The sequence below is a fragment of the Physeter macrocephalus genome, chromosome 19, assembly GCF_002837175.3.
Source record: "Physeter macrocephalus isolate SW-GA chromosome 19, ASM283717v5, whole genome shotgun sequence".
Classification (NCBI taxonomy): Eukaryota; Metazoa; Chordata; class Mammalia; order Artiodactyla; family Physeteridae; genus Physeter; species Physeter macrocephalus.
The window spans coordinates 1,955,551-1,968,172 of NC_041232.1; the positions used below are offsets into that span (position 1 = coordinate 1,955,551).

A 12,622-nucleotide genomic window follows, 5' to 3' on the forward strand; every position below is an offset into this window, starting at 1 on the left:
ACTGGAGTGCCCTTCCTTCAAAATTCAGATCCAAGACATTGGTCTGAGGGGCCTTCCCTAACCCCCGGGGCAGCAAAGGGGTTGCTCCCTCCTCTGGGCGCTCACAGACCAAACTTCCTTGGTGTGACACTGAGCGTTCTGTGGTCTGTGGTCGTGCTTGTCTCATCATCTTTCTCCCTCATGAGAGTTTGCCCAATTACAGTGGAAGTCACACAGATCTGCAAATGTGTGAGTTTTAATTTTAAGATAATGTCTAATATGTTGCAGGGTCCTACAGGGGACCAGTCCCAATAGAGGAAGAAGAGGCAGGGTCTGTCCCGCCTCCACTGCCAGCCATCAGTGGCACTGGACGTCTTGGGGGCTGAGCATCTCCTGGAGGCCGCTGAGGCCTCTCGGGAGGTGAGCCAGGCAGCCGAAGGCAAGCACTGAGAGGGCTCAGGTTCTGCCCTGGGGGCTCCTGGGGAACTGGAGGTTGGCACCTGCCCCCCAGGCTTGGCCTCTGTCCCTGACGCCCCAGCATGCCTGCCCGAGTCCGCTGCGTGCAAGCTCAGGATCCTTTCCCTGTGAGCCAGGACATGTCGCCAGTCCTGCAGGAATGAGGGAGGAGGAGTGAGGGCAGAAGGGAGCAGGTTCCCCTCTGGGCACCAAGAGCAACTAGCCCTTGAAGACAGCAGGGAGCTGTGCGAGGCCCTGGTGCCCAGCAGGGATGTGCACTTGGGCAGAGGGGGAGACCACCAGGCGCAGGCTCTGGGCTGAGGTGGGAAAGGCTCGGAAGAAGGAGAGAACACACGTACTTGCTGTGCAGCACAAACAGCCTTTGCGAAGGCAAGAGGGAGAGACAGAGAAGGCCGGGGAGAGAGCATGTCATTCTTGTCCCCCCTTGGTTCTCCGTTTCCAGTCTGAGGCCCCCCTGTCCTGTGGCCTCCAGGCTTTCCTCAGCCCTTGGTGGTAGTGGGGGGGGGTTCTTTAGGCCACTGAGTCCACAGGGTGACTCCCAGTGGCACCATGCCAGGATGAGGGTAATGGCTGGTGTCCGGTGTCCTTCAGACCCCGAACAACACCCCACGACTCTGTCAGGGCGTCCCCAGGGGCAACACTGGCTGCATTTCTCCATGGTTGTGTTCAACCATGTGCAGTGGGGTGTCCCGGGCTCAGTGACTGCCCAAGCAGTGGGTCTTAACCCTTCCCCACAGCACTGGTCCTGCCCTGGACACGGCCTCTTTCCCTTCTACCCACCAGGAGCACAAATAACCAGCCCTCTCCCAAACCACAACCCTTGCCCCACACCACACCATAACCCTGGGAGCCTCAGGCTGATTGATGGGAGTGGGCGGGGAGAACACTGGAGGGCTGTGGGGGCAGCTAGAGCCAGCACCTCGGGGGACTTCTCCCCCCTCCCCAAGGCACCCAGTGCCCACACTCACTCCACCTCCCGCTTCCGAATGGTGCGGCTGGAGGCCAGCACCTCCGCCACCTTAGACACGATGGGATCGTAGTTCATGCTGGCCACGGAGATCACCTCGTCGCCTCTGCAGGGAGAGGTGGCCGAGCCTGAGGACTGCCCAGCAGCAGCCCCTGTCCTTGGAGACCCGAGTCCAGCTGGGGCCCAGGGCGGCTCTTGCTCAGGAATGTCCTGAGCGCCCAGCACGGCTTCTGCTCCTGCAGGACCCCATAGAGGCTCCAGCCTTCCTGCCCAGTGGGGTTCAGGGCTGGAACCTGTCCTGAGATCCCCACTCTCTACCTGTGTCACTTTCTTCAGTGTAAAAGTAGGGTGTCAACACCCCCCTCCAAGAGCTGTCCCCACCTCCTCCCCTTTCCTGGCCAGTCCCTGTCTAGCTGCCCCCCGTGCCACTCGGCTCACCATCCAGGGAAGCCCACTCCTCCGGAGCAGAGCTTCTCCGGGACGAGCCCCCTTCCCGACTGAGTAGCCGCTGCTTCGCGCCCCCGCCCCACCCCGTTGCTCTCACTTGGTGTAAAAAGCCACGAACTTCAGCTCGTCCAGATCCCCCTGGATAATGACGTCGTCGAAGCCTTCTCCGTACCCTGCGGGCCGGGAGGAGGGGACTGGGCTTCACGGGGTCCGCGCCCAGTGCCCTTCCAACTCTGCCCTGGACCCTAGGCCCCGCCCCGCGGTTCTTTTAGGGGGTCCTGGCCCCGCCCGCAGGGAGTTCCCTGCTTCCACCTGCAGCCGTCATGGCTCCGCCCCCTGGGTGCTTCTAGCCCCGCCCTGACGTCCAAGCCCCGCCTCCGCACTCTGCCACACCTGGGCCCTGCCCGCGTCCGCGGCCCCTTGTTACCCGCGTAGCGCAGGCTCTTGCTGAACATGGCGGTCCACAGGTAGGGTACCGTGCTGATCTCCGCCTCCTGCGCCAGCATGTTCTGGGCCGCCACGCGCCCTGCGGGTCCCGGGGTCGTGAGAGCCCCGCCCCGAGCCCTCACCACCCCTCCACTGCCTGCCCCGGTTCTCTGGGGACGCCTGACAGGTGGGGCTATTCCCCCCTACCCCAGAGGTAAATCACTGCCCAACCCACTGTACACCGCTGCTTGCAGATAATGGGTGCAGAGAGGGACACCAGGCCCAAAGCTGGCCACTAAGATGAAGTGCCTGGACTGGGTCTGGAAGGGCTTGGCTTCCCCGGACCATTTCAGGTGTGACACAGACAACTAACTGGACAGATCAGGTCTGAGGAGGGTGGCGGGCGAATAGGGCACCAGTGTCCAGGGAAGCAGGGATGACAGCCTCACTCAGAGCCCAAGACTGAATAGAGTGGGTGGCTCCCCAGTTTGGACAAGGCCCCACTGGACCCCTGTATTTGGATGTCTGTGACAGTCCTTGGACCCTCCCAGTTAAACCTTAATTATACTCAGCTGATGAGTAGCTTTTGGTTCCTTCAAACCTAGCACCAACTTTAGACCTTGGACCTGAGCAGAAATTGGTACCAGGAGTGGGGTTTCAGGCACAGATGCTCAGATAACGTGAAGGCCGAGGGAAGGGAGGAGGGTGCAGGGGGTCTGGCTGTCCTCCCTCTGAGGCAGCTAACTGGCTGTACCTGCAGCTGAGGGGCCCAGACCAGGTGTGCACAGTGACCGCCCAAGGGGAGGGGGAAGGTTGTTCCTCAGAGAACACAGCAGGTCCCCACTGAGCCCAGGTTTCCAGGCCCAGACAGCCACCTCCCAGGGGCCTCCACGGGGCAGCTGGGTTCACAGAGCCAGTCAAGTGGCCCAAAGGGGAGAGTGGGGAGCTGGCCCGGGTTCTACTAAACCCTTCTCTCCCTCCCTGGGTGACTGCACAGGTTGGTGAGGAATTCTGCAGAATATGTGTCTCTGAGGACAAAAGGAAAGGAGAGGCTGGCTGGTGGAGGGACCAGCGAGGTGGGGCGCTGTGGCTGGTGAAATGGGATGTCAAGAGGGCACTGGACGGAGGTCTAAGATGGGAGGTCTCTGTGAGCCACCTTGACCACCTGCATGGGGCTGGCTGGACAGGCCGCCACAGAACCTTGAATGGCTGACCCAGTGAGCAGGACCCAAGGCCAGCAACTGAGGGGGTGGGCCTGGGGAAGGCTGAGACCCTGGGACAGCCTCCCACCCCAAGCTGCTGCGGGGCTGGCGGTACCCTGGGCGTGAGCCATCTGCCAATGTGGGATGTTCACTTTCCGATTGTTCCTCCAGGCCAGGGGGAAGGTCACAGCGTCGCCAGCTGCAAACACGCCCGGGACATTGGTCTGCATCATCTGTGGGGAGGGGACCGGGTCTCGTAGGTAGGACTGGCGCCAAGCGGGACCTCCCACCACCCTGGCCCGGCACACTGCCCGCCCTCCCCACCCAGCCCCACCTTGTTGACAGGGATGAAGCCTCGGGAATTCAGACCTATGCCGCTCTGCCTCAGGAAGCCCGTGGCGGGCACCGCACCTGGCAAGACAGGGGCCACTGTGTCCACTCCCCGGCCCCTCCCTCCTCCTGCCTCACTGCTCTGCACCACCACGCCCTTCACTCCCACAGTCCAGCCCAGACTGATCACCCAGCAGGTGGCACACCCTGTGCCTTCATGTCCTGTCTCCTCCGCCTGGAGCCCCACAGACCTCAGGGCTTCCCATCAGGCCTCAGGTATCGCCTCCTCCGAGAAGCTCTCCACGAAGCCCCTGGTGGGGGTTGGCATGCCGAGCCTGCCCAGCCCATGCTGCCACCTCCCAGCTTTGTCCCTCCCCGGACTGGCACCTCAGCTGGAGCAGGGACCAATTAGAGGCTTTTCTGTGTCGTGTGGCTGCGCAGGGTTACTGGACAGGGGTCATTGGGAGCGTCCTCCATGCTGGGCCAGGCTAAGCTGGTACCATCACCCCCCAACAACCCTGCCAAGGGGGTACGGTTGGGGTCCCCATTTTACAGAAGTGTAAACAGGCTGGGGGAGGAGAAGCGACTGGCCCAAGTTCACCGTCGAGCGTGCGCGGGTGACTATGCTCACTGCCACCGCCTGCCCCCCACTCACCAATGCCCACCACGCAGACGTCAGCCCTCAAGACCTTGCTGCTCTTCAGCACGACCTCCTTCAGCTGCAAAGAGCGGCAGTGAGCAGCTCCCGGGCACAGGAAATGGGACAGAAAGTGGCGGGGGGTGGAGAAGGGCCCACCTTTCCCTCCTGGGCCCGCAGCTCCGACACCTCTGTCTGCATGTAGAACTTGACCCGGTTGCTCTCAAACATCTGCCAGGTGGATGGGTGGGTGGGCAGGGGTGAGAGCCAGGCGGGGGCAGGGCGGGTGCCCGGGGCGGTGGGTTCTGAGTGAGGGGCTCACCTTCATGAGGGTGCGACCGACGCGCTCCCCCAGGAACCTCCTGAAGGGCGTCTCCTCCAGCTCCACCACGGACACTGAGTGGGCCTTCTCAGTCAGGTAGGCGGCCACCTCCATCCCTGGGGCCAGGTGGGGAGGGCTGGCACCCTGCACTTCCCAGGGCCATCGCTGCCCTGGGCCCAGCCCGCACCCCCAGCTGCTCACCCAGGAAGCCGGCTCCCACGACCACAGCGTTGCGGCCCCGGGCCAGCCTCACCACGCGGTTGGCGTCCTCGGGCGTCCGGATGGTGAACACATTCTCCACGTCTTTGCCTTTGCAGCTCAGGGTCTTAGGGCTGAGACACGGCAAGAGTCGGGGAGGGGCTCCCGGCACCCTGAGCCCTCCGCATACCGGCAGGGGCGTGGGGACCCCTCCCACCTGCTCCCGGGTGCCAGCAGCAGCTTGCTGTACTCCAGCTTGAAGCCATCCTTGAACACGGCCTTCTTGTTCCTCACGTCCACCGTGACCACCTGTGACCCCGCCGGGCAGAGCGAGGCCTCCGGGTCCCACCCCACGCCCAGCGCCCAGCGCCCATGAGGCCCTCTGCAAGGCTCTGCCACCTGGATGAACCTTCCTCCCTTTCCTGGCAACCCCTCCTGACCCTTTAAGTTTCAGGCACCACCTCCCCCTCAAAGCCCTCCTAATGCTCCCAAGTCCCAGCCCTGAGCAGACGGTCCATGGCCCCACACACTGGGGCCCATGACCCCCCAGGCCTGGAACACCCCTGGTGCCTGGGCAGCGGGGCCGGGAGGGCAGACCACACCCATACTTTCAGGGGCCTCACGCCCTTCACGGTGCCCATGAAGCCTTCCCCAGGCCTGTTCCCCAGCATTGTCCGTACCTGGGCCTCAGTGAGCACCTCGATGCCATGGGCTCGGAAGAACTCCTTGGGCCTCAGGGCCAGCTGCTCCGGCTGTGCATCCAGAGACTGCAGGAGATGCCAGCTTGAGACAGGACGCTGCACCCCCAGGCTCCCACCCCTCTGCAGGCCCGGGCCCACCTGGCCAGTGACCAGGTGGCCACTGACCCATTTTATAACCAAGGACCAGGGCCTCAGGGTCTTGGGGGCTGGCAGCCTCGGTCACACTGGCTCAACAAACCAGATCTTTCAGGGGCACTGCAGATGGGCCTGGCACGAACAGAGAGGGCAACTGGCCAGACCCCCAAGGGGCGGCAAGCAAGGGTCCCAGTGGACCTAACTGTGCCCAGTGGGACATGGGTCTGGCCCTGCCTGGCCCTGCTCATGCTCACTCACCTTGCTAAGCTTGGGCCGGTCGTAAGGAAGGTGCCGGTCCAGAGTGCACAGGACGATCCTGTCTGAGAAGCCCTCCTGCCGCAGCGTCTCTGCACACACCAGGCCAGCTGCGCCTGAGCGGAGGAGACAGTGGGTCAGGAGCCCCCTTTCCCCCACCCCACCCTGCCCCTCACAACCCGCCACCAACCTGCGCCCACGATGAGCACGTTGGTGCTGCTGCTGTGGCCAGCGCTTGGAGAGATGCACGTGGCCATCACCTTGGTCCTTCGCTGTAGCTGCAGGGCCTGGGGGTGGCCAGCGAGTCGGGGGGCAGCTGGAAGCTGGGGTCATTGCCAGGCTCCCTGTGCCCATCCCAGCAGTCCAGGTCCTGCTGCTCCAGTGCCACTTCATCCCCACCACACAGCCCTTCACTCTGCTCCCCAGCCACACCCGCTAGGCTCCCTCCCACCACAGGGCCTATGCACAATGCTGTTTTCTGGGCCCAGAGGCCCTTCTCACCTCTCTCTTTTGCCTGAGCCCCAGGGCCCCCCTCACCTGCTTGCTGGCCCGGACATACACCTTCTCCTTCTCAATCTTCACCTGCAAGGGCTGTGTTGCTCAGGGCTGGGCTTTGGGGTGCTCCAGCCCCTGCACCCCTAGGCTCCCACCCCGTTGCATGCCTGGCCCCACCTGGAACTTGTGCAGACTGTCCAGTCCAGGGAAGTCCTCCAGGTCTCCGGTGCTGATGTTGAAGCAGGCGCCGTGCCAGGGGCAGCGCACCCGTCCACGGGACAGCACTCCTGGGAGGGGGCAGTGCTGGGCTGGGCCACCAGCAAGAGCTCCTCTCCAAGGACCCCTGTATCCAGCACCACTGGCCCTTCCCCACGGCCCAGGGCACCCCACTGATAGACGGGGGCCTGGGGCCCAGTGGAGCAGGGGCTGAGCGTCCCTTGTGATGGGGGAGCCGCCAAGCCCCTGTCGGGGAGTCCCGCCCTGCCCCCATGGGCAACGACAGCTCACCTTTCACCAGGGGCGCACCATAGTGCGGACACTTGTGGCCCAGGGCATGGAACTCCCCGTTGTCTTTCACCAGCAACACCTTCCCCCAGCCCAGCTCCACTTCCCGCATCCTGGGAGGGGAGGGGCTGCCCTCAGAGGTCAGAGGTCGGTCGACCAGCAGGAGCCACAGAGGTGGTGGCCCCGATGGAGCCGGTCATGGGTCCCTTCCAGGCCTCCCAGCTGCCCTCCCACCTCGGCCTCCCACCCCCTCCCAGGCCCAGCACCCACTGGCCGTTCTCCAGGTCCTTGATGTGGCAGACAGCAGCCTCCACGCAGTCCTGGGCGCCAGGGTAGGGGTGGGGGGCGGACAGGCGTTCCTCTGCATGGAAGTGGCGGGCCGTGCCGTTGCCCTGGTAGGCCCGGGGGCTGCCCTTCCCGCCGGCGGACACCTCCTCCTTGCCCCGGTCCTTCTCGGGCAGCACCACCTCGATCTTGAGCTCCACTGCGGGCAGGCGGGGGGGTGGCGGTGAGTCCCCAGCCCAGCCCACCCCATGAGCTCTGAGTGTGGGTTCTCCCCGGGCCTCCAGAAAGCCATCTGCACCACCAGCGAAAGGCAGAGCCAGGGTGCAGGGGGTGGGGGGTGAGGGGAGCCCTGGGCAAGCTTAAATTGATTTCTGCGTGTTTTCTTTTCCCCTAACAGAATTAGTGAGGGGGCACAACAAAGCTCATTCAACCCTGAAGCTGCCCTTTCTCCAGGAATCCACGTGGAGGTGAGAACTCAGTGCTGGAGCCTTGTTGACCTTGAGGGAGTGGCCCCCATGGAGGACTGCGTCATCCCTGAAGACTCAGGGGCACGTTTGGGGCCTGAGAAACAGCGCATCCAAAGCTGGACGCAGCCCAGTTCATGGCCTGTGAATCTGGGTAACGGGGGAATCGAGGGTTCCAGAGATTTGAAATTTTTTCAAAATTAAAAAAAAAAAAGTGTATGCACCATAATTTCAACTTTAGATAGCTGCTCTCGCCAGTTTGAGAATCCTTCATTATTTGCCAGGCACTGGGTGCAGGGGCCTTGGGGGTGAACCCCAACTGGGTGGTGCATGCAGAGGGCACAGCGCCGCCCCACCAGTGGGGCCTCTTCTGGGGGGAGTTAGTGAGATTATCATTTTCTTCTTTATACTTCTCCGCATTTTCCAAATTCCCTACCATGTGCCTGGGGTATTTTTCTAATTAGAAGGGAACAATAAACAGAATTTTTAGCAGTGATAATCTGGCCTCCTGGGCTGCTGCTGCAGGGAGCAAGCATGGAAGCTGAGCCCGGGGCACAGCATGGGCCAGGCCCGAGGCCTGGGCAGGAGGCCCCCTCCCAACTCCTGAGGCCCCTGAGCCTCCAGGCCCCTCCCCCGCAGACCTGACCCTCCAGAAACAAAGAACCCGACTCACACCTCCAGGCCTTAGCCCCTGCAGTTCCCTTAGCCTGGGCTGCTGTCCTACCCTTTCCAGCTGGGGCTGGGCTCATGCCTGCCCATCCTCTCCCCCAGCCTGGTCTGGCCCTCATCCTTCCTGTCCTAGCCCCCCCACCTCCACTGCCACCTCCCCTAAGGCTCAGGCACACAAGGGACAGGGCTGAAGGTGGCTCCCTGATTCCAGCTGGGCAGGAAGGGCCCACGAACACATCACGCTGAGGCTGTTGTGTCAGGTGGGGGGTTATGGGTGGGGTGGGTTTTTTCCTTCATTTTCCACACTTTATGTAATGGTGTTAGAATGTTTTCAGAAGAATTAGAGAGACAGCTCACAGGAGCAGCCTGGCAGGGGCCCAGAGGACAGCCAAGCCAGGCTGTTTTCATCCTCTACCTCCTTCCAGAAGGCCCCAGGTGCTCACTGGTGTAGTCTAACGGGGGAAGACGTCAGGTCAGGAGCCTCAGGAGCTGTGGTGGATCCCTTAGCCCCTTTCGGCAGATGCCTTCATTATAAAATGGAGAGAACAGTGCCTACCTCTTCTGGGACAGTGGATACTGAAGGAAATAATAAATGTAACCTCAGAGTAGATGCTCAATAGGTGAAGTTGGGTAGCTGAGTTTTATTGGTTAGCTCCGAGCCTCCTGGCTGCCATGACAAAGAGGGAAAGCCTTTAGGCAGCACGAGTGGCCTAATAAAAGGCAGGTGACCAGATGCCAAGAGACCTGCACTACCTCCTAATTCTGAGCTTACAAAGGACTGTCCTGGAACACTTCCTGAGGAACATGGGGCCCCCGGAGCACAGGGCACACAAAGGGGGCTCAGCAAGACTGTTCTAACATGCTCTGAGCCACAGGAGCTAGTGAGGTGGAAAGTGAGCAATTTGCAGAAGCCTCTTCTGCTCGTTCTGGTCTCCCTTTGGCCCCTCCTGACCCTCACTGAACTCTCATGGCCAGAACGCTCTCACTCCCACACCCTGAAATTCCCCAAGCCTCACCCCAGACCTGCCACCGTGGGCACCGCGGACCCAAGCTCCTGCCCTCCTGCCACAGCCCACAGGGAGCCCAGCCCCCCAGAGAGGGGATAACACCCTGTAAGTGCCTCCTACGTGCCAGGCCCATGCCAAGCACACTAGCCCACACAGGGGCACAATTATTAGTCCCATTTCACACATGAGTACAGAGAGGCTCAGAGAGGTGAAGTCACCTGCCCAAGGCCAAAAAGCCAGGAACAGGCAGGGCTGGATTTGGGCTCAAGAGCCCAAATTCTTAGCACTGCCCCTGGTGTGGTAGGAGTGACCAGTCCTATACCAGGGGTCCTGGGGCCGGGGGTCCTGGGGCTAGGGGTCTGAGGCAGACCAGGCCTTTGGGGTCCTTTAAAGGAACCTACAGGTGGCATCTTCTGCCAGGGCCTCCTGTCAGCTCTGCAGTCCTACAGGAGCCTGATATGGGGCAGCCAGCATCCTCCTGCCTGCTTCTGACGGGAGAGAGTTGGGGTCAAGACAAGGGACGTCATTTGCCCGAGGGCTGGGTGTCCGCAGCATGGGAGTCATGGGGCAGGTGCAGGTGAGTCTCTCTGCCTGGCAGGGCATCACAGGTCTCCTCTTGCCCGCAAGTTCTCCCTCAGACCCAGGAAAAAGAGAAAAGGTTCATGGGCTCCAAGGTAATGGAGCTGATGGGTATCAGGTAAGGGGAGCTGGGGCGAGCTGGCCAGCGATCCCTGGGTGCACTACAGAGGCCTCTCTCAGCCTTGGTTTCTTCATCTGGGTCAGGCCTGCACACCCCTGCCTTCTGGGTGTTGTGAGGAGGGAAAAGGGAAAGTGGGGGCTGGAGGGAGAGCCGGCACACAAGGGTCTCCATGGAGAGCAGACCTAGGCGTCCCCCAGCACCCTGCCCGCCCCCCAGCCCTGGGATGGGACTGCTTGGGCCAGGCAGGGTGAGGATTTCCTCTACAAATGGGGAAGTGTGTCCAGAGAGGCCCAGGAGGCAGCCCAAGGTCACACGGGGTCAGAAGAGGTGAAAAGGGCTAGGACATGTCCACTCCACCTCATAGTAATTTTGAGAGGTCAGGCTTATTTTTTAGGGGGAGGAGGTGAGGCTCAGAGGGCTATCCTGCATGCCCTGGGTCATGCAGTGGCTGAGGGTGTCCCCAGAGCCCCCTTCCCCAGCGCTGAGGGAGATGCTCCTCTCCCCGACCCAGCAGCAGGAGGAACCCTCCCTTCCCCTTTCCGAGAAAGATTCCACTGTTATTCCCACCACCAGCAACCTAAGCCCCAAATAAAGAGGGCTCCAGCCCCCCCACTCCTGCCCACAGCGTTAACATTCGGCTGCAGCCCAGCCTGACCTACTTCGGAGGCAGGGGGAGGGGCAGGAGGAAGGTGGCAGGAAGAGGGAGGGAGGGAGCCAGCGACGGAGGGAGGGGGAAGGGAGAGGGTGAGAAGAGAGGAGGTACCTGGCTTGGGCTTGGAGAAGCAGCCACCCATGGTGAGTGGCCCGCAGATGGGTGGGGGGCAGGCACACAGGCGGCTGGCTTTGGGAGGCCTACGGTGCCCCCTGGGGGGCTGGACCCCCCGAGGCCCTTAGAGATGCTGGAGCTGCCATCCCAGCTGGAGCTGCCTGCAGGGAGACAGGAGCATCTATGGGGACCAGGGCTTTGATGAGGGCTGTGGGTAGAGACACAGAGAGACAGAGTGGGGGGCTTCTCAAAGAGGCTGCGTTGGAGCTGGGAACGCTCATGCGTAGGGGAGCCGGCTCCCAGAGGAATGGCACCCGGCACTGTGGATGGCACCTCCCTTCCAGGCCCCCAGGCTCAGCACCCTCACTCTCCTCTCCCTTTGCCTGGGCCCCTCTGCCCCAACCTCAGCCACCTTTTAGGCCCAGGAAATCTTCCCCGATTTCTGCTGCCCCCTCAAAATCCTGCAGCCTGGAGCCCTGGGACCCTCCATTCTCCAGGGAGGCCACCATGCCTGGGGTCAAACCCAGGTCACCTTGGCAGAACAGAGCCTTCCTGGTCCTAGGGGTTTCTCCCTCCTCAACGGGGCGACATTTAGTTCTCTCCCCTGCTCCCACCCTGGTGGGCAGCCCTGGATACCTACCTCTCCAAGGGCAGCCACTGCTTCTTGCTCCCAGCCCCACAGTGGACTGAGGCTGCCCGGCCCTGGAAGGCAGGGCAAGGGGGCAGGGGTCCAGGAGGCGGCCCAGCCTCCACCCCTCCCCACAGTGTGAGCTGTGGCCAGGAGGGGATGGGGGCGGGGCTGGGCCAGTCCACTGGTCCCCAGGGAAACCCAGCTCCATGTGAACAGAAGCGGGCAGCCAGCCTGGGCCTGGTGGGGTTGGAGGAAAGGGAGGCCTGGCACACAGCTCCGGCTCCCACCCCCTCCCTTGCTCTTCCCAAAAGCCCCTGACATTGAAGTCATGCCCAACAGTAGATGGAGAAACTGAGGGGCCAAGGGCTTGCCAAGATCAAGCAGCAGGTAGGGGCAACCAGGTGGTGTCCCACCTCCCTCCCACCTTAGTTACTTCCAAGACGGACAGGGACCCAGGAAGACCCCGTATCACCCTGCAAGCCATGGGGCTGGGGGAGGGGTCACCCCATCAACAAAGAGGTCCCTGCAGCCAAGGAGCCCTCAAGGCCACAGAGTGAGCCTTCCTTAACATGCAGCTTACAGACTGGACTTTGGAAGGCCCAGGACAAAGGTGTAACTGCCTTGTTTACACTGACCTCCCCACAGTCCACCCCACTGTTATCCCTGCGGCTTCCCCCAGAAGTTCTTCCTGGAGTTTAAGTGGATGAGGCCCACTCTGTTTTGCCCAGATCCCAGCAAGGGCCCTGGGTGGGTGCTTAAGAGCAAGGGGGCTGAGAACCAGATGAAAAGGTTGGGGAGTGAATGTCTACTGCCGGCACCTGGTTACACCTGCCCTAGAGGGCTGTCACAGGTGAGGAGGCAGTGGCACCTGAAGGCCACCTGGGTATACCCATGCTCTTTCCCCCACTCATTGCCAAGGCAGGTCTGTAAAACTGGGCCACCACCTGCCCACCTGCCCCCTACCTGGGCACAAGACCCCTCCACAGATCCTGGCTTTCCCTCTGGCTCAGCCCTGCCCACCTCCT

General features: G+C 62.1%; 1 protein-coding gene across 2 annotated transcripts; it reads right to left on the reverse strand.

Moving 5' to 3' along the window:
- Positions 1-465: 465 nt before the first annotated feature.
- Positions 466-11,029, reverse strand: AIFM3 (AIF family member 3). 2 transcript variants are annotated; one of them, XM_007130632.4, is made up of 20 exons: positions 10,964-11,029; positions 7,346-7,559; positions 7,079-7,188; positions 6,749-6,858; positions 6,614-6,658; positions 6,267-6,363; positions 6,080-6,192; positions 5,666-5,752; positions 5,203-5,294; positions 4,989-5,119; positions 4,788-4,903; positions 4,625-4,696; positions 4,484-4,547; positions 3,833-3,909; positions 3,614-3,731; positions 2,298-2,396; positions 1,968-2,043; positions 1,425-1,529; positions 795-815; positions 466-587 (listed from the first exon to the last, which is right to left on the reverse strand). In XM_007130632.4, exons 1-20 carry the CDS (start codon positions 10,992-10,994, stop codon positions 548-550), a joined length of 1,818 nt encoding a protein of 605 aa, XP_007130694.2. In that variant the 5' UTR covers positions 10,995-11,029; the 3' UTR covers positions 466-547. The 2 variants fall into 2 exon arrangements, with proteins under 2 accessions (XP_007130694.2, XP_007130693.2); XM_007130631.4 differs by lacking the exon at positions 795-815 and having other exon boundaries at positions 7,346-7,570; positions 10,957-10,994.
- Between the last annotated feature and the right edge of the window lie 1,593 nt (positions 11,030-12,622).

Coding starts and splice junctions, on each gene's coding strand:
- AIFM3 (XM_007130632.4), bottom strand. CDS start 10,994: ATGGGTGGCTGCTTCTCCAAGCCCAAGCCAG. Junction 7,560..10,963: donor CTTCTCCAAGCCCAAGCCAG/GTACCTCCTCTC, acceptor GCCTGCCCGCAG/TGGAGCTCAAGATCGAGGTG. Junction 6,659..6,748: donor ACAGTCTGCACAAGTTCCAG/GTGGGGCCAGGC, acceptor CAGCCCTTGCAG/GTGAAGATTGAGAAGGAGAA.